This window comes from Tyto alba, unplaced genomic scaffold, assembly GCF_018691265.1.
Source record: "Tyto alba isolate M040663 unplaced genomic scaffold, T.alba_DEE_v4.0 Super-Scaffold_22, whole genome shotgun sequence".
Classification (NCBI taxonomy): Eukaryota; Metazoa; Chordata; class Aves; order Strigiformes; family Tytonidae; genus Tyto; species Tyto alba.
In genome coordinates, this window is record NW_024881296.1 from 8,864,527 (window position 1) to 8,885,332 (window position 20,806).

The window sequence follows — 20,806 nt, forward strand, 5'->3', positions numbered from 1 at the left end:
ATAAACAGATTCATGGAATGACTGAGCTACCCATCTCTGTGTACATGTGCTTAAGCATGGCACAAACAGAAGTTAGTCTGATTGAGTTTGTGCTTTGAAAAGTGGCACACAGTACTAAAAAACTTCACAGTATGACTATCCTATATATGAGTGCTGAGAAAAGGGAATAGAACAAAAGCAGATCTGCTTCAGCATTACTATTTCCCTCTTAGAGGTTTCCAAAATAAGAACAGGTCAGGTTTCAAACTAAGGCTGAGCTGTGGCACGTAAAGCACATGCAGAAAAATCCTAAAATAGATGTTGCTTTTCTGACCTGGCTGTGTTTGATTGACTGCTCATTTTGGTTACATTAACAGCTGTCTTGGTGTCTTGTTTCTTAGTTTGTTATCTCTGCATGCTCCCCTTTTCCTTTTCTCACCAATGTGTTTTGTGTGAACTTGTAGCTGGAAAGATGGCCTTGCTTTCAGCGCCCTTATCCATAGACACAGGCCTGATCTTCTTGACTATGACAAGTTAGATGAGGTATTTCTTTAGCTGTAGCAGAGATTTTTAGTTACTGTGGCTTGTAGTTACGTGTAAGAGGATGAGTGATGGAGATCTCCAATTATTTAGAAGCTTCTATGATGTTAAACAAATCCTTTACCGATGGAACACAATTTACTGATGGACTTAGTACCAAGCACACAAATAGGAGGTGCTCATCACTCATCCATGAGCAAACTGTTTTAACCTAGACAATAGGTCACACTTAGACTTAGTGAATTTTTGTCCCGTTTAATTTCAGTAAGTTTTTGTATACACACTTAGTAAATGTTGTATTACACATGCTGTCTTGTGTAATAGCAAAAATAAATTAGTGGGTTTTAAATATTGTCCACCTTTTAAGTTCCCCTTAATGCCAATGACGCACAAAACTGCTAAATGATGGTTGTTTGAGAACAGCTTGTTAGGTTTCAAAATGTAAACTCTTCATAAAAGATTTTATTGAACATGCAGCTTTTAAAGGAAAGGCTATCTAGTATGATATATTTATAGAAAGATGTGTCATAGGCATTACTACTTAAAATACCTGGCATCTGTACATGCATAAGGAACAGACTTCTGGGAAACTTCAATAATTGGTGTGATTCCATAGTAAGTAATCTTACTAAGTTAATTTAAAAGTAAGAAAAGAAGCATGACTGAGACTAGATCCCTTTGTAGGAAACATTTGTGTTCAAATGGAAGCCCTTGAAATTCCTTACAGAAAACCTGTTAACATTTGTTCCGTGCCCTCCAGCATCTCTAACTTTGCTGTTCTGTGTCCTATTTTCCCAGCCCCTCTCTCTAGACATTGTTATTGTTCAGAGTGGCTATGATCATTTAGCAGTTTCTGAATACATGAAAATAATAATAGCACTGATGGCATGAGCTGCCATTTCATATAGGGTGTTTTCTCTCCAAGTTGATACAAGAAGGCTGCATTAAGAGCAGCCCTAATCTGACACACTCTTCCATTGTCAGTAAGAGCTGTCTGTAGTGTAAGACATGAAATGTCTGCTGTTTATCTGAACTGTGCTCACTGCTTCCTTTCTCTTTCCTTCAAAAAACAAAATCAAAATCTCAACCAGAGGAAGTTCTTGAATTTCCACAGCTCTAAAATTCAAGAGTCATTACAGATTTGTCTGTTCAAGCCAAAACTGGGAGGTTTTGCTCCTTGTGGTGAACTGTTCTTCTGTCTGTGCTTGCTCCTTCTCAGGCATGCACCTGACCAACAGAGAACTCAGCAGATATTCACAGATTTCACTGTAATATAACATACAGTAGGTATAAAACCATGCAGGACTAACTCTGTGATAAACAGTCTAGTGTAGCATACTGGACCAGCAGCCTGGACTGTATGTAATTCTGCTGTACTTCATTCAGAATTAGCTCAGAATTATGAGTGTACACTGCATACGTTATCTGTTTCGCTCCAGAATATAGTTGCAGCAGAGTTCTGGTGGTATATAACAGCATATTACTGTTTTCTTTGGGAAGTATAGCAGTAAATAGACCAAAAGTTCATATAATTAGACTCTGCTTTTCGAAGAACAATAGTTGCGACTCCAGTTTACAGTTTGGAAAAATGGAGTAAGTTTTAGTCTACCTACTACAGTTTTGCTTCAAGGAAAAATGTCTATCTTTGACTAGTTGTATTTTCTTCCTTAATGCAGGATGACCCCATAGGAAATATCAACCTTGCCATGGAAATTGCTGAAAAGCATTTGGATATCCCTAAGATGCTGGATGCAGAAGGTGAGAGTTATATATTACTGAAATTTGTGTTACAAGCAGGAGACAGTAAAACTTCTGTTTTGTATCTAAGCAAATTTTCAACATTCCTTCCACATGAATCATAACGGAGCAGCCTGCTTTGTTTTCAAACAGTGCTTTCCTTCTTGTTCCCTATGTATTGGATAATTTCACTCACTTTTTGCTTCATTCCTTATTGTTTGTTACTGTTTGTATTTATTATAGTGCTTTGGGCCCTAAACTCAGCACATGGCCCCACTGTGATAAATGAGTTAAAATGCAGGATCAAAAGATAATCCTTGCCTTTCGGAAATTAAAATCTAAGTCTCAACTGTTAGCAACTTAAAGCATACTCACTTTTTAAAATGTTTAAGTGAGAGGGCCAGAAATAGAAGTACAGAACTTTCAAAATATACTAACAATGTGCCTCCTATAAAAGAGTGCTAGGTTGAGATAAGCATTTTTTGAGGTTTATTTTAATTGTAAACCTTTTGCAGTGATAGTTTTAACAAATAGTTTCATGTTCAGTTTCTCCTGTAATCTAGAGTTTGTTGACAAATAACAAGGAAATATTTATGAAAGTTTTCTGAATTTCTTCAAGATAACCAAAGTCTTTTACTCCAGGCAAAAAAAATGGTGCCAAAATAGTGCAGTTTGCCTGCACTAGTTCAAAGCATTCTGATCCACGTATGCATGCTCTGCTCTGGTGGCTTGCCAGTAGAGCAGTGATAACACAGGAATTATCCAGAGCACTCAAACTCATTGTGTCTTCTCCACTTGAAGTCTCTAGTAGGAAAGTTAGGCTAATACAGGATGATTTGGAAAATCCAGGTTGTAACCTCTTCATTGAAGAGGTTTCTTGGTTTCACCTTAGTGCTTCAGAAACAGTTGTTTTAACTTTTTGAATTGCAATTCACCTTTCAAGCACCACTTAATTATTTTACTCTGAAATACTGTGCAAGGAATAAACAGAAGTGCTACGTCCTTACCACTGAACACCTCATTTTCTCCTTTTCTATTTTTTTCTCTTCACATATAATGTAAAAAACTTTTTTCTCTTCTCACCAGATTTTCTGCACATTCTAGCCCATATCTTACTATTCTTCTTGGCGGGGGCGGGAGGGGTTGAAATCATGTTTCTTCTAACACACTCTAAGTATTCACCATCACTTTTCACTTTCTTTACTTTCTTTACTTCCACTGCGTTCTCAGTGGAAACTTTGCAAAGTTTTGTTCACAACTTTGTGAAGTAGATGCAAAATCAGTAAATATATTGGTCCTGAACTTAGAAATCTCACTTTTAATATTAGAAATTGTCACCTCATTCCTGGGTCTTTTCACAGCAGTATCTTCACACTCCTTATATTGGCAGGAATCCTTGCAGCATCCACGAGCATCATTCATCACTCAGCCGTAATTGGTGTAAAACCACTTTTTCTGCCTTTCTCTGTTAAGTATTGAAAAGGTCCATTTTTACCAATGTACCCATACCTTGATTTCACCCCCTCTATACTTTTACTCTTCCCTGCCATAATAGAGACAAAGCTATCAATCAGCCAGGCAAGCCAAACTCTTCTGTGATTTATGCTTTTAACTAAAAAGACAGACTGGCTCAGAGATTGCGAAACAGTTACTCTCCAAGCTTTTCTTAGCACAAAATGTACTTCTGGACTGCAGGAGTTCCACAGTCTTCCAATAGATGTCAATACCCTGTCAGTCATGGGAACTCACTCCTATTTTGTGACTGTCAGTGGCTGTGTTTAACTCTGGAATAATTCTAGTGCTTTAGATGAGGTTGTTTGGAGCGACAGTGAAGCTGAACCCAGTAGATCTGCCAGCCATGCCATCTGCTTGGAAGTTTCCACAAGCCAGAAGGTAGCAATACCTTTCTGTACAGTCTCAGCCTTCAGATATTTTGCCATTTCAGGGAGAGTTATATCTTTTCCATTTACTGATTCCTAAAGCTCAGGTAGCTTTGCACTGGTATCAAGAAACAGATGCCACCTGGATTATGGTGTATTTGTTTTGAATCCTTACAGCACTGAGGTGGCATCATCAGCATAATCTGATGGAAGTACCTTGTGAGAATTTCTGAGCAGTTAACCCTCTTCTCTCTACACAGATGTAGTAAACACTGCCAGACCTGATGAAAGAGCCATTATGACTTATGTTTCCTGTTACTACCATGCATTTGCTGGTGCTCAGAAGGTGAGATTGTAGATGGATCAGATCTCATCCTTCACCTTCTGTCTTGTTTCTTTCAGCATTTTTTCCTCTTCTGATCTTTCCCTCACTAGTTACTAGGACAGCATCTTAGAGCTGAGCTCATTTCCCATTGCCTGATTTTCTCTGTAAGCCACTGTCTCAGTAGAGCCAGTAGTTATGCATTTGTTCCATAGAAACAAACATTCCTGTCTCATCTTTCTGTGTATTTACTAATAATATCCAGCAGGTTTTTGACAGCTGGTTACTGAATGGGATAGAGGACATTATTGTCTTTAATTGAACTTGTGTGCATTCATTTGAAGCACTCTTAAAAACGCCAGATGAAAATAAGCTCATAGTGAAAAAAACAATTTCGATAGCAGAATTCTATCTTTATTCTCCCTGCTGGATATTATTTCTGCTACAGATGTCAAAATCTTCATAATAGATGCTCAGAAAATAAACCTTCCTCTTATGCTCTCAGGATTGTTTTTAAAATGTTAAATGCTTAATGGTAAATACAAACAGCAACATAAAATGTTGCTATTATGCAAAATAGACACAGAAGCATACACAGACATCTCAGAAGAGCTCTGGAATCATGTCCTAATGAAAAGAAGGAAAATTTTAAAAAGTAAAGCAGTTCAGAGTTGGACATATTTCAGGTATTACTAATATAAAGAATACTGACATAAAATGCTAAGGTATAACTAATCCACATGCAACTTCCAGAGAACATCTCCCCAGATCAAAATGTAGTCTGTTTCAGTGAAAAAAAAAAACCAAACCACATTCAAAGTCACCAGACATATGCCTGCCAGTTCTTAAGCAGATAGTCCTGGTAAAATTAAAGTCACTCCCCCGGTAATAATACTGCAGGATCAAGATTATTAAAATATTCCACCTCTTTGTAAGATCTTATGTTGAATTTCTAGTGTGTATTTTATTCTGTCAGCACCCATCAGTCTAACACTAAATTTATTACAGTTTTATAGTTTCTAGAATACAGAGCTATGGACAAGAAAAGAATCAGAACACTATGTTGTGCTTTTATTTATTCATCCTGTTTTATACTCCTTGATTCTTTTGTTTTGTTTTGTTTTAATTTCTTCCCCCCCTCTTGTAGATATTGTGAACACTCCCAAACCTGATGAGAGAGCTATCATGACATATGTGTCCTGCTTCTACCATGCTTTTGCTGGAGCAGAGCAGGTATTAATCAACTGTCCCTTCAGGTCGCTGTGTTTTTGACTGGTTGGTTCACGTTTCCACTAGTTTATTAAAAGAAACTAATTTAGTATTTTGTGGTTGTAATTAACAATTGCAAGTATTACTTGAGCACTAATACTTGCTTCTAACCAACACTTGAACCTGTTTTAGTTAAATGTTGTGCAGCAAGTTGAACTTTAATTCCAATGGATATTCCTGTTTCTAATTTTGGGTCTTTATTTCTTGATTATAAAGAGTATTTCAGAAAAACTGTATTTGAAGATACTGTGAAATGAAGTTGTTTGCTGCTGCATCAACATCTTCTGTGATTGCTGCAGAAAAGTGTTTGACTTCTGGAGATTGAGACTATTCTAGGTTTACTCATGCTAGGTAGTAATTTAGGCCTAGATTTTCAAAGATGCCTAAAGATGCAGAAGGACACAGAAGACATCCAACACGGTATTTGTGCCTGGTTCCCACTGAAGCCAATGGAATTATTTATGGATTAAACTACTAGTATAGAAGGCAAGAATATCATCATCAGATTTGTCATACAGAATGGGATTCTAATTTACAAATGTGGCATTTCCCACTGTTCTGTTTCATACATTTCTAGCCTACAAATGGGCACAACCCAACATATGAGGAAAAAAAAATAAAGAACCCTTAAAATAGTTGGTATTTTTCCTTCATGCTCAGGATTTAATTTCCCTTCCTGTCTGGTAGGGCCACTACACCTTATCATAGCACAGCTATGCTGTTGCATCCTCTTGCTTCTGGGTATGAAGGGTTTGCTATTCATGCAAAAGGGGGATTCCACGTACTCTGTAATACAGGAGTCTACACAGATATTTATTTGATTAGATATACTCCAGACTCACATTTGTGTAAGTATAGGTCTGTTATATCAAACTATTAATGTAAATTTTAAATGCGACAGAGCTACACAGTGCCTTCACAAATAAATTTGTCAGGAGGCATGAAAAGATTTGCTGCCAGCTGCATGTATTCTCAAAGGTCTATGTACATATGATGTGCAGATATAGAGTGGTGTAGGACTCCTGAGTCACATGGGGTGTCTTTCCAGTCTGTCTAACAAATCTATTACTTTTTTTGTGTGATTTTAAAAAATTAACCGAATAGGATAACTTTAAGAATGGCCTAAATCATCTTTGAAAAAGAAAGATTTATTAGGCAACTATAATGGCAACGTGAGATTCCCCCTTGTGTAATAAGGCTTCATTGTACAACAAGGTGACTTCTGTACTGCTCTGTGCCTTATCCAGGCCATTAGAATCTATGGCTGCAGAAGGAAGGTAAATATATATCTAAGTAACCTAGGAGTAAAAATCAACAACTATAAAACAATGTGATTTTTATTTGCAGCAGTCACATTCTCTTTCTCCAAGCCTGTACCTTTCTCAGAATGTGTTCACGAATATGTCCTGTTTATTTGCTGTGTTTTACAGGCTGAGACTGCAGCTAACCGGATCTGTAAGGTGCTTGCTGTGAATCAGGAAAATGAGAGGTTGATGGAAGAGTATGAGAGACTAGCAAGTGAGGTAAAGACAGCTGTACTTGTAACATGGTGATAGCTATGTTCATGAAATACTGCAAGCTGAAAGATTCGTGTACCATCTGCAAGATAGAAAAGTGAAGGCATTGTAAGGGTAAATCTTATGGTGGTAGGGTAGAAAGCTCAGTTGCCCAAGATGTCAACGTTCAGGTAACTCCTTTGCCACATACTTCCTGTGTGACCTCCAGAAAGTCACTCAGTCTCATTAATGTTTCAAAAAGGCTGTTCTGAGGACTGTCACTGGTCTGCCCCGAGGCCAGGCTTGCTGTCTCTGTCATCTCCAAAGACAGCCATCCTGGACCACACATGGAACATACAGGATCTTGTCACTCCAAGCAAGCCCACTGGCTTTGTGTACTCCAAAGCACACCTGGACAGGGTCTCTCAGGGTGTCCACAATGCATCTGTGAACAGAGGTGGCCAATGAATGAAGAAGGGGGCACATTGTGCTCCTCCCATCCTTTCTTGGTAAATGGCAAATTTGTTGAGTCAGGACTACAGATGTGTAGTGCACAAGTGAAAGCTCCCTTGATTTTAATGCATAACCTGCAAAAACATACTGAGATCAGAGACACAAAGACAGTAGTGCTACATTGGCACTAATGGACTTCTGAGTGAAGATTTTCATATGCCTGGTATCCTGATCTCATATGCCCTCAGTTACTTGTCTGGTATCTGTCCTGATCTTATAACTATGACTACTTGAAACATCAAGACCAATACCTTTGAAAGTGGCAAGTGATTTTGGGTAACTCTGGTTTTAAGTAATTAGCTAGGGACACCTTACATGTATGTTCATCTTTTCTGAAAATCAGGGTATTTCTAGAAATACCTAGAATATTTGGGTAAATCGGTTTAAAAAGTTTTGTTCAGCTTTGAAAATCTTGTGCTTACTTGACATTAAGGCACTGATACCAACTGAAGTCAATGATATCAAAACAGAGCAAACTTGATTAGGTTTTGTGCATTCATTATGATCTTTTTTTGGTTGCTTTTCCATTGACTTTATTTCATATGTTTGTGTTTGTTTGAAAGCTTTTAGAATGGATTCGCCGGACAATTCCTTGGCTGGAAAACAGGACCCCAGAAAAAACAATGCAGGCTATGCAGAAGAAATTAGAAGATTTCCGGGACTACCGCCGCAAACACAAACCTCCCAAAGTCCAAGAGAAATGTCAACTGGAGATCAATTTCAACACCCTGCAGACAAAACTGAGGATCAGCAATCGGCCAGCTTTCATGCCATCAGAGGGAAAAATGGTTTCGGTAAGTAAAGGAGGCATCAATACTCCGTTCTCCTTTTTATTAACATTCTCACAAAAATTTCAACGTGAAGGATTGAAATGCCATTTTAGGTCATCCTCAGAAACTTCAGTTTGTTGCACTTTATCAATATCAAACCACTCTTTTTACATGTTCCCTTTCATTCTAGAATCTTGCTTTCTCTTAAGCATGCTCCTGCCTCTTTGAAGGCTTTCCCCAAGAGCAAATTGTCTTGAGACATGAGATGATGCAGATCTTCCTTTGGGAGTGTTATCAATACTTCTCTATCAGTGAGGCCAAATATTTTTTTATTTAAGCAAAACTCGTGGTTTCACTGACATGTTGTCATCAGACTTACAGAAACAGACATTGCTCAATATATGTTTCTGCTTTTTTCTACTTTTTAAAATTAAAGTTTGTTTTTTCTTATGTCTGTGAAGATAAGAATAGTCAGTACCAAGAATTCTCATCTGCTGATAAGTATTGTGTGTTGACCGTGGATCAAAACATTTCCTGTGGAATGTAGCAAAATGTTTTTGTACTCTGTTCCACCATTGTGTTTTGATTGCTCAGATTTGATAAACAGATGATTGCACTGCTTGAAAAGGGCCATTGTCCTCTCCTCATAAGCAGAAAATCAGGGACCTGTCACTTCAGTTTCCTACTCATGCCTTTGAGTTTCAGAGGAAGTTCACAAAACTTTGCACTACAGAAAGTGAAATGAGTTTGTATTCCAGATAAAATATGCACCGAATCCTCTTGGCACCATTAATTTTGCTACTGTCAACTTCTGAAAACAAAGCACTTTTATTTTGATAAAAGATAGGTATGTCGTAACAGAACATACACATTGTAAAATGGGAGATAAAAGCAATATATCGGCAAGACACTGAATGTATATCTACGCTTGGAAGCCATTTGTGTAGGGGTTCCTTTCATGAACCCACCTGAATAGGGTACACTATTAGGAACAGATGCCTGGACCACAAGACTTCCTGAGCTGCCTGACAACATTTTCTATGATTCTGTGATTTTACAAAAACTGGACATAAAAACTCTTTTTGGAGCAAAACTGTGAACGAATCAGAAATCTACGAGTTTGGATAAAAAGAGTCTCATCCTCTCTCTTCTATGTATTCTCTTCACAGGATATTGCCGGTGCTTGGCAGAGACTTGAACAAGCTGAGAAAGGCTATGAAGAGTGGTTGCTGAATGAAATACGAAGACTGGAAAGACTTGAACACTTGGCTGAGAAATTCAGGCAGAAGGCTTCCACTCATGAACAATGGGCATATGGTGAGCAGAGATGGCTTTTAACATTTTTAATGTTTTAATGTTCAAGGTCAGCGCTGAATATTTGTCAGCCAGAAACTCACTCATAAGCAGTTTGGACAGTTTTTGAAACCTAAAATAATAACAGATGAAACTTCAGGTTTTGTTGACTATAGTCACGGCCCTAACTTATAGGCATGTTGCTAATGAAATATAACTATAAAAGTCTTATTGTTGAGGTAGTGAGTCAAGCTTAAGGGGAATATTCAGCATTTGAATAGAGGCCGTTACTGCTAATACATTCCTATATATTAGTACACCAGATATCCAACAAGGAATGCAATGACACTACTTGTTAAGTGTGAAATTATTAACAGAGTTATTCTGGGTTGATTATCATTTGGTCATCATGGTGTTTTGAACAGTCCATATAAACTACATAACAGCCTCATTTCTGCTTTGCTCCATACCCTGGATTACACCCTATTTATAATTCTGTTTTATGGTGACCTAACCTTACATGTACCTGTAACAGCTATAGAACCACTACACTGGCATACAGTTTTGTTGGAGACCATTAGGCACAGGTCTGTTCTATCATCCTATTGTTTGCCTCGACAACAGTTTTCCTGCTTCTGCCATGTTTCTGGCTTTTTCCAGCTAGAATCTTTTCACACTGTGAAAGTAAACCAGAGTCCATCCCATTACACAGTTGCTGGAACCATACAAGGCTGTAAATGGCTGCCAAGCAGATACTAGAAGGAAAATTACAGTGTTTATCAGCCCTGAGAGCCTATTTTCTGAGCATAAACTACTCATGGTGACGTGTTATGGCTGTTATGCAGGGAAAATGTCGCATAAGATGATACATAGCAAATGAAACAATGGTCTTCTGGCTCTAGAATTCTGAGCTGTGCAATGCCATGTGGTGAGCTGCAGTTGTAGGGACTGTCTGTATAGATTCAGTTGCCCAAGACAGGACCTACTGAGGAGTAATATTTCAGTTTCTATTTTCCTCCTTGCTTCTCTAGCCTTTTGTAAATAGGTTGGCATTTTCCACTTAAAATTCAGTGTTTGGTACAAAAGGCAGACACATATCTCTTTTTTTTTGAAATGCTGAAATGAATAATGAATTGAAGGTAGAACATGAAATAGAATAACAGATCATTACTAAGAGTGAAGCTGAGCATAGCAGTGTGATTTCTGGCTTTGTAACTCTACAAGTAAAGACCTATTACAATATTTTAGAGCCCCAGTTTTTGCCATTATACAATCTTTGTGCCAGTTTCTCAAGCAATGTGATACTATTTTAGACCAGTATTAACAGCCTATGCAAAAATCAAGGAATCACTGAGAGATTTTAAAAAATATATATTCCTAATTAACACTGTTATGCTGACAATTTGCTACTGATTTCAGTGGGTGTGGGACTTCATCTCATACATGTGATTTTCACCATGCTTCAGTTAAAAAGTTGTCTAAATTTGCAATTGTTCTAAACAATAAATTAGTAAAAAATTGCTAATATGTTAACTTCCTCTTTCAGGCAAAGAGCAGATCTTACTTCAGAAGGATTATGAATCTGCTTCTCTGACAGAAGTCCGCGCCATGTTAAGGAAACATGAAGCTTTTGAGAGCGATTTGGCTGCTCACCAGGACAGGGTGGAACAGATCGCTGCCATTGCCCAGGAGCTGAAGTATGTTCCATTTAAAGGCTTGCAGCTGCTGACATTTAACTTTGCGATAAACTCTTTCCAATGCATTTGATAGTGTCATAGGTACCAACGTATGAATTCCAGAGATAGCTTCATAAGTATATTATCTGAGCTGGTCACTGAGACCTTTCCCTCATCTCCCCCTTACCCCCGGCCAAATATAGATATTCAACTGACCAAAATTATTTGAGTACAAACATGTTAAAATTGACTTAACATTAATCTTTTAGCATTATCTCTATTGATGAGTTTGTTGTGTGTTGATGGGAATCCTGGAGGTGTTTATTTCTCAGTTCATATGGTCTGCTGAGATTTACTGGCTATGAGGTGTTTATCTTAGAAAATAATTGTACTTATGCAAATTATAGATCAAGCATCTTTACTCTAAAATCAAGTATTTTCCCACAAGTGTATTGGTCCTTTCAAAAGGCTTCACATACCTAAACGCTTTCTGTAGTAGTGAGTAATGCACTGACTTTTCTGAAGATTTAATTGTCTCTAGTATACTTATTTTCACAATCTCTTCATATTACATTTGGAAGTGCCGTTGTCTCCATTTTACAGTAGTGGCAGTGGGGCATATGGAAACTAGATAACTTGCTCAGGGTCACACAAGCAATCAAGCACACAACCTGTCCTGTAGGAAAGCAGGAGTTTTCACCCACAGTTCCTTCAACTTCACCACAGGACCAACACTTGCTCACTCAGCATACTATGCCCAGGGAAAACACAACTAAAGCTGAGAACACATTTAAGCTACATCTGTGTTGTTGACACCAGCTACATAGGTCAGGGATGTAAAAAGTCAAGGCTGACTGACAGACACCCTTATAGCATCAGAGGTCCTGAGGGTTGATGCAGTTACTTTGGCAAAACTGTCTTTAATGGTGGAGCTTACTTTTGTTTGTGGGAAGGTTGTTAATTCACCTGTGTGAAGCACAGTTTTGTCAAGCTCTGCCCACACAGACAGGACTGTTGTGTTACATATTGTGGTTGGCTGCCAACCAGGCCCAAACCACGACATGTTCCTATTCTGGTAAAGTTGTCTTGGTATGTACACCAAGCTAAGCACATTTGATTTTATAATCTTATGCAGTTAATTGCAGAGGTTTTGTACTGTAAATCAGTGGTGCTACTCCTGATCTTAGCAATTTGGCACGTACTTAAACTCATTGCTCACCAGCGGTATAAATCTGCAAAGCCAACAGGAACAAATGTGCAGTGGTGGTTGAAACAGGAGCCAAGATCAAAATTCTCAGATTCCTGCCCTTGGCTTCAGCTCTCCAAGTTTCAGTTTCTCACCTTCTTGAGTAGGCAAAACAGTTACTATTCAAAAATCAAGTGTTAGAAACATTCCCTTTTTTCACTTTGTGAAGGACCATGACTCATAAAGGTCTCCACATTAATTAACAATTTAAAAATCAGAGCTGTCTAAAAATGTAATTCATACCTGATAGCAGCAGCAGTACTTACAGTAATTGTATAATTCAAATAGATTTAGAAGAAAAATCCTATTTTTCAATATTATTTAAAGGAGGAAAAGTAAAGCACAGTGGGTAGAATAAGTACTGTTTATTAGTTAGTGTGAAAGAAGTCTGAAAAACACAGAGAATGGAGATTTCACTGAGTATGTGAGCATATGAAACACCTTTTGGCACACCTTAGTCTCTGTTGAGGAGTTATTTGTTCCTCTTTTATACTAAAGCAAGTTTCTAAAACACCTAATCATTGTTAATTCAGCTTCAGCTTTACAAGTGATGAGAAATTTAGGGAATGTGGTATACATAGCATGGCATGTGCTTACCAGCGTTTTGAACCCTGTGTCCTTTACCGCTGGTGAGGCCAGTGAACACTGTATCCTGCCTGTTTTAGGACTGTCTCTTCTCGGTTGTTTCAGTAATTTGCTGTGTCAAGTTAAGCAAGGTATTTGTGGCCTGGGCTGCAAAAGTGCTAAAACCCCTTTGCTTTAAGAGATGCTCTACTTTGACGTCTGTGCTTCTCCATACAATGGGGCTATCAGTGCCCAACTTTTCACTAAGACTCAGTAGCTCAGCTAGGCTTAAAGCCCTTGGAGAACACTGAATGAAAGGTCATAAAAGTCAAGTTTTATGATTAGCTGCCAGCAAATGAGCAGCTTCTATTTAAATATTGATGTTAATTATTTGTACATAATTCCTCACACAATGAAATTATGGAGGAAAACACTAATTTCTTTCGCCTTTCATATTTTTAAAGAAGGATTGAATGCTGAATGCTGAATGCTAAGAAATGTGCACTGGCACCTGATACAAAGCCTACCAAAGTCAATCTGGGTATTTTTTCTCCCTTTTTTTTTTTTTTGTCACTGGATCAGGCCCTTACAGAAATCATCATCATCATCTATGTCTAAATTCCAAGTCAGTATGCCTCCATGTTTTGTTTTAGTCAATCTCTTGGCTGCCTAATGTTGCTATTTCAAAGGAGAACAATTGGTGTATGACCTTGAACTCTACCAGTTACAGTTTCCTGTCTGTTCTGGTACTTTCTGCTGCAGCAGCTCAGTCCACCCTGTGCTTAAGGTTGAAGTTGCTACAAGCTTGTTGATTGGTGCTGTTTAGACAAAGGATTTGTGTGTGTGTGCAAGCAGGTGATTCCAGCCAGGATACTGCTATAAGATTTTTGCATTCCAGCCTGTACAGACTTAGATATTTGTTGGCAATGATTGGATAGGGCTATATACAAAGCTGGAAAAAGTTGGACATTTCTAAAATGAGATTTACCATTTATGACATAGCAAATGCTAAATACAACTTGAGTGAGCTGTACTACGAAATGCCGTATTCATTTATGATCTTGTGTGCTCATTTCAATGTTTTCAATCAAGATAAAATTTTTGGTATATAGTTTCTTGCATATCCATCACTTCTAGTGTAACAACTTATTTTCAGTCAAGACCACTATCTGTAACACTGATTTGGAGAGTCTTTTTGCTTCTTGAAACCTGGGCTCAAATTGTGCTTACGTGCATGATTAACATGAGCCTGGTTCTGAAGCAGTGCTAAAGCATGTTGCTCAGCAGGTTATTTTTGTGACACTATCACTGTTCCTAAAGTGAGCTCATACTTAAGTGCTTCTCTGGATCAGGACAAAATTTGACTAAATTTTTAATTCTTTACAGATGAGATTGTAAAATCAATAGGAATAGCCTAATGATTTTTAAATTCCAAGGTCTGTAGATTTCAAATAACCAAACAAATAGAAATGACTGTTCTCTTAGAAGATCTGTAACACATGTGCAACAGTACTTTGTGTGTGCATGGTAAGCAGAACTTCTTTTTACAAGAAGTGAAATCTAGTCTCTTTACAGCTTCAATGTTGAGAGATATAAAAATTAATAGGACAAGAAATGTAGAGCTTTATTTCCAAGTAAATAATCTCCTATGAGTTGTTATTTCTTCCTCTGCTCCTGCTTTGAGCAGAAAAATGTTCTTTGACATGTATAATACACTTACTTGAAGTAAACTACAGCAGGCCTAGAAAGGCAGTGGAACTACACTCTTAAATGCCATTTGGTAAACTAACATGATTTTTGACCCACAGGTGCCTTTTTAAAAAGTCATTTTGATATTATTCTCCTGCCTATGTGTCATAGCACATATTCCTGGAAGAAATGGGATAGCAGAGATCTTATGGGGAATGACTGAGTCTCCCTGGCAGAGCTGGTGGAAGAACATTTCACATTACCTTACAGAACTTTGACCAGAGCTTGTACAGTCAGTCCCTCACTTTCACAGAAGGACACCTGCCCTTATCCTAATTGATAAAAGGAGATAAGTGATTCATTGAAACAAAAATAAAATTTTCAGGACTCTCAAGGATGTGACCTGGTAAAATACCCTGTACATATTCTGGTATATTAGATTTGATATGCGAAAAGAGACCAAAATACAAATCTCCACATCCTATCCACTTAGTGAGCTACCAGCTCACACAGGAACATCCTTTAATAATCTCAACATTCTATAATGAAAAAACCCAACTTCCAGCCAAAAACTCAAAAATATATCTCAGCCTGTTTCATCCAAAACTCCATGCTTCTGACTTAAAATTTCTTAACAAATAGAAGGCTTTTGTTGTGTCCCTTGAAGGCTAACAAAAAGGCTTGCTCCAAAGGATGAAGCAAGTTTTTGAGTTAAGGAGCCCTTGTATAGCATGACTTGCTGGCAGCTTTCTCCTTACATGTAACAGTTGTACTTGCACAATTTTGGGCTGGTTTTGTTATTTTTAAAATTATTGTGTCATTTTCTTTATACTTGGTTTACTGTTCTTCACTTTCAACAGTCATTTGATTGCAGCACATCTGAAACCTATTTTAAACAGACTGGTTCACATACTTCTCATCTTTATCCCAAACCAGACTGCTGTGACTGAGCTGAGAGGAGGAAGCGTGAACACTGCCCCTGGCCTACAGTGTAGCTTCACAGGGGAAAGCTACCTCTGTTCTCATTTTGTCCTCTGTGATTCTCTAAGTTACTGATGGAATGTTCTGTACATTCCTGTTGCCAATTGCCTAAAGAATGCTCAAAAGAAGGGAATAAATTCTATATGCATTTAATGTCTTGTTCAAGCCGTAAAGTAAATTTTAGCTTCATATTGCCATGCTGTCACATAATCACAGTCTCTGCAATGTTTAGTACTGGGCAAAGTGTCCTCAAGGAGCAGCCAAGAGCTAAATCCAGTGGATGATAATACACCAATAAAAGTGAGCTTCCAAAGTGCCAAACACATGTATTTTATTATGGTCATGATTGGTGCAGCAGAACCAAGGGGATTATCTGCCACAGAGATCAAAAATTCAATCTGAGGCAGACTCAGTGCAGAATCTCAGGACAGAGTTTTAAAGAATTATTCCGGTCTTAGAGTAGTAAGTTGCTTTCTGTCAGGATAATATAAGCCTATTAAGCAGGTGAGAAAGTAATGCTAACTGCTACATCCTCTGTGGGTGCACTGATTCAGGCTGGTGGCATATGTGGGTCTGGAGATCCCTGTTCTGTGAACCAGCCAGTTCTAGGGTGTAGCTCTGTGAATTGTTCGTGGAGATGAAGATGAAAATTGTTCTCTGCGGTCCAGATCTGGGCAGCCCCTATTTGTATTGCCAGGCCTATGAGAGGGAGATTATGCTTTGGATGCAGCCTGAGGTCAGTTAAATAATTTCAGAGCATATGGAGCTGGAAAGGATCATTGGATTATTTAAAATGAAACGTATATTTCAGGCCAATTAATTAAAAACTGTACCAATCTTGAAAAACTTGATAAAGCCCCAGACTGAAGCATTCTGGTCTTCAGGAGATCAGATTGCTTGTGCCACAGGAATAGCTGAGACAAAGATGATTAGACACCTGAGTTGCCTTTAATACCTGGATGTCACAGTTGGATACCTGACTTTTCTCACAGGAGAGGAGGTTGATCCTACTTCTGTGCCGTGCTTCTTGAAATGCTGAATGTCTGGATCACACATGTCTATACTGCAACACTTGCTTATCTGGAGGAGAAATATTGCAAAAAAGAGGGGAAGAATTACTGAGGGCCAGTGGAAGAGTGTGGACAGTGCAACTACTCCTGTCTTTCAGAAAGTCACACAGATTTTTGTCTTCACTCTTTTTTAGTGAACTGGACTACCATGATGCTGCAAGTGTCAATGATAGATGCCAAAAGATATGTGACCAATGGGACAGCCTGGGAACACTTACTCAGAAAAGGAGAGAGGCACTGGAGGTAAACCATAAACCAACAATCAGCAGCTCAGCTGAGGCAGGGGCGAGGAATGAACCATTTGTTTCAGATCTAGCAACAGTGCCATTGAGCATCCACTTTGGAATCCAAACGGCAATAAATCCTTTCCTCAGATCTCCATTTCATTTTGGTGTGGTTTCATTTGCAAACAGATTGAATTGCTCAGAACAGACTTGACAGTACTCAACTGCCAAGGACAGTTCTAAAGTAGCAACAAATGGCTTGTGATTTATAACACCACTCTTCGGGAATTTGATGTCGAGCAAGGATAACAAAAGCCATTAGATGCTTACCTTTTCATACTTGTCTGAGCTTAATCAGGTGAGGTACAGGATAATGGCCAGAACCGGGTTAATTTTTTGGTAGTGAGTATTCCAAAGCCCTGAGATACTTTCCAAAACATTATTCCTTAAGAAAAGAGGAAGTCACGCACATTTATGCCAAGGTGGAAAACATATGTCTAACTGCTCCTTTTTATACTTACAAGAATTTACTACAGCAAGATTAGCAGGTTTTAATTGATTTGTAGATAGATCACAATAACAAAAATGCTTACAATATCAGTAGTGAAAAAGTCATTTCACCTGTTGTCCTTCAAAGGCATGCACCCCCTTTAACGTGCTGGATATGAGAGTATCCTTACTGCAATTAGTCCTGTTGCCTTGAGTAAGAATCCTTAAAGCAAATGGTGAAATCAGTCAACAATACAATCAATTGCTTTTGAAAAGATGAGGCATGGCTTTGTGCATGGGTAGGTATGTGTGTGGAGTTCAGTCTTGCCCTAGTAACAAAGGAATGTACCTTTCCCAACCTGTACAGAGGACGGAGAAATTGCTTGAAACAATTGATCAGCTTCACTTGGAGTTTGCCAAAAGAGCTGCCCCTTTCAACAACTGGATGGAAGGTGCTATGGAAGACCTGCAGGACATGTTTATTGTTCACAGCATAGAGGAAATTCAGGTAAATGGTTGTCTGTTTTTTGGCTTACAGTCATAGGGAAAACAAGAAAGGAAGCTTTTCCTGCTTGGAGAGTGGAACATGTGTAAGGAAAAAAATCCATATCTGTCTTGGTATTTTCTTTGTGATAGGCAATGTCTGCTGTATTAGAAATAGAGTTCTTCATTGGTATGAAAGCATATTCCAGAGATCATGGAAGAATTGTTGGTCCTGACAGAGTCCATGAGGACTTTTTCATGAATGTATCTACATGTATTATTTCCTATATCTACAGATACTTGTAGACAGGGTGTTTGAGAGGCTGAGAGAGGAGCTGTGCTTATTTACAGCAGATCTTATAGATGTTAGAAGGAACATTAAGGTTTTCATGTTTTCTTTCTCTGTTTCTGATTTTAGAGTTTAATCTCTGCGCATGATCAATTTAAAGCTACTTTGCCAGAGGCAGATGGTGAAAGACAAGCCATACTGTCAATCCAGAATGAAGTTGAAAAAGTTATTCAGAGTTATAGCATGAGAATAAGTGCAAGCAATCCTTACAGCACTGTTACTGTGGAAGAGATTCGTAGCAAGTGGGAGAAGGTAATGTATGTTAAATACATAAAGGACACTGTAACATAGTATTCTTGTTTAGGAATACTGAGAATATTCAGAGAACTTTACAATAAATGTGTAAATTATTCTAGATCATCAGATGCCAGAATGAACTTTATTACAGTATCTTATTCTCTCCCTTATGTTTGCTAGGCTTGCTTCACAATATCCCTTGCTCCCCTCACTCAATATTACCTACGTCCTTTCTGACTTTTTGGCAGGGCAAGAGAAGCATGTGTTGGGGCTAGTGCAGGGCTGGTGGCTGGCCAGCACATGGGCCAGGGAGTGCCATCAAAAGAACAGAATATGATTGTATTATTTCTCTCAATATAGACAGTAGTTTGTGTGTCTCTTCTACCCAGCTGCTGCTTTTCACAAATGTAAAAAAATAGCATCTTTGGGACTATTAATGTTCTATCCAATTAGATTTAAACTGGCAATTATCTTAAGAAATTAATGGGGAGTGATTAGGGAGAGGCTCGTAGAGCAATCACATGAACTTTATTTCATTAGAAAGCAAGACAGATAATATGCTGAAGGTAAATGATTGTGTAGAATGTATGAATTTTCCGAATACATAAACTTACATGGACAAGAACACATCATCAATGGCTTATAAAAAACAAGCAATAAGGACTAAATTAAGAATCACCCAGGGCAATCCAGAAGGATAAGCCAAAAAAAGCATTTGCAGTATATTAGAGACCTTCAGATATACGTGATGGACAGAATGCGTCTCATATTATCCTGTCATAATGGCTGTGCTCAAATAAAATGTTTTGTGCCTACTATTCTTAGTACAGATACATAGAGATTGAAAAATCATCTGTGTTTCAAATGAAAAACAAAGTAATTGGTCTAATAGCAGTTCAAGTTAAACATTTGTGTTGAACTTTAATCCCGCCAGAGGTGAGACTTTCTTCTCTCTCCATGTCAGTCTCTCTGGTCAGGCTGCCCAAGACCATGTTAGCAATTTCTTACGTTAGCACAGAATTGGTAAATAAAATAGTGAACATGTTTCTGGTTTGTCCTTCTGATATCATCCTTCAGACCAGTAAGAAAAATTAGTAACTGTAGACTTATTTGTTCCATTTGTTTTCAAACTTTTCCATTGTGCCTACTCAGACGGTGCTTTCCCACTGTAACAGGTGAAGCAGCTGGTGCCTCAGAGGGATCAATCCTTGCAGGAGGAGCTAGCCCGCCAGCATGCCAACGAGCGCCTGCGTCGCCAGTTTGCTGCTCAGGCCAATGTCATTGGGCCATGGATCCAGACCAAGATGGAGGTGAGTGTCAGACCTCACGCAGAAGCTGACCAACAAAGTGGTTTATCATTTTTTATCTGAAGTATTTAGCACCTGTTAGGATGATTTGTAAAACTCTGGAAGCTTGTACAAGTGGTACCTTGATGGTGAGCAGGAGATGTAGCTTTGAAAAAATCAATCACTAAACAATTACTATTTAGCTTCTGCTTTCTGTAAAGGAAAGATACTGGGTCTCGATACTAATTCCAGAAAGAAACGTGCCACATTTCTTTTGAAATGTGTTTTTTACACTAAATTTTCTCATCTCCACTGTATGAAGGTTTTATTACTATTGCTTCTTAGTATGAAAATATTACATGTTTATATGAATGTTGGACAAATCAGCAAATCTGAAGCTTAAATGCTGTGGGCGGGGGGGGGTGTCTTTGTTTCTTTTGACAGGAAATTGCCCGCAGCTCTATTGAAATGACAGGGCCTTTGGAGGACCAGATGAATCAGCTGAAGCAATATGAGCACAATATCATTAATTATAAACACAACATTGACAAACTGGAAGGAGATCATCAGCTTATACAAGAAGCCCTGGTGTTTGACAACAAGCACACCAACTATACTATGGAGGTAGCCATTTACTTCCTTTTGCACTTGCTAGTTTATTCTGCCCTCTTCTGCTGTATAACTGCCTGCCCTGATCTGAAGAGACTGCAACA

General features: G+C 38.3%; 1 protein-coding gene across 7 annotated transcripts in view; it reads left to right on the top strand.

The window, feature by feature from the left end:
• The window catches only part of ACTN2 (actinin alpha 2), a 71,120-nt gene that overhangs the window by 38,647 nt on the left and 11,667 nt on the right, over positions 1–20,806 (top strand). For 3 of the 7 annotated variants that reach the window (XM_033008750.2, XM_033008679.2, XM_033008718.2), the window contains exons 6-17: positions 444–522; positions 2,196–2,277; positions 4,397–4,482; positions 7,158–7,250; positions 8,300–8,530; positions 9,676–9,823; positions 11,346–11,496; positions 17,160–17,268; positions 18,106–18,246; positions 18,640–18,822; positions 19,983–20,117; positions 20,538–20,717. In XM_033008750.2, the coding sequence (XP_032864641.1) occupies positions 444–522; positions 2,196–2,277; positions 4,397–4,482; positions 7,158–7,250; positions 8,300–8,530; positions 9,676–9,823; positions 11,346–11,496; positions 17,160–17,268; positions 18,106–18,246; positions 18,640–18,822; positions 19,983–20,117; positions 20,538–20,717 (1,618 nt within the window). Of the gene's footprint in view, positions 1–443; positions 523–2,195; positions 2,278–4,396; positions 4,483–5,605; positions 5,692–7,157; positions 7,251–8,299; positions 8,531–9,675; positions 9,824–11,345; positions 11,497–17,159; positions 17,269–18,105; positions 18,247–18,639; positions 18,823–19,982; positions 20,118–20,537; positions 20,718–20,806 lie in introns of all 7 variants that reach the window. The other 4 variants (XM_033008728.2, XM_033008688.2, XM_033008703.2 and 1 more) reach the window with 2 other exon arrangements.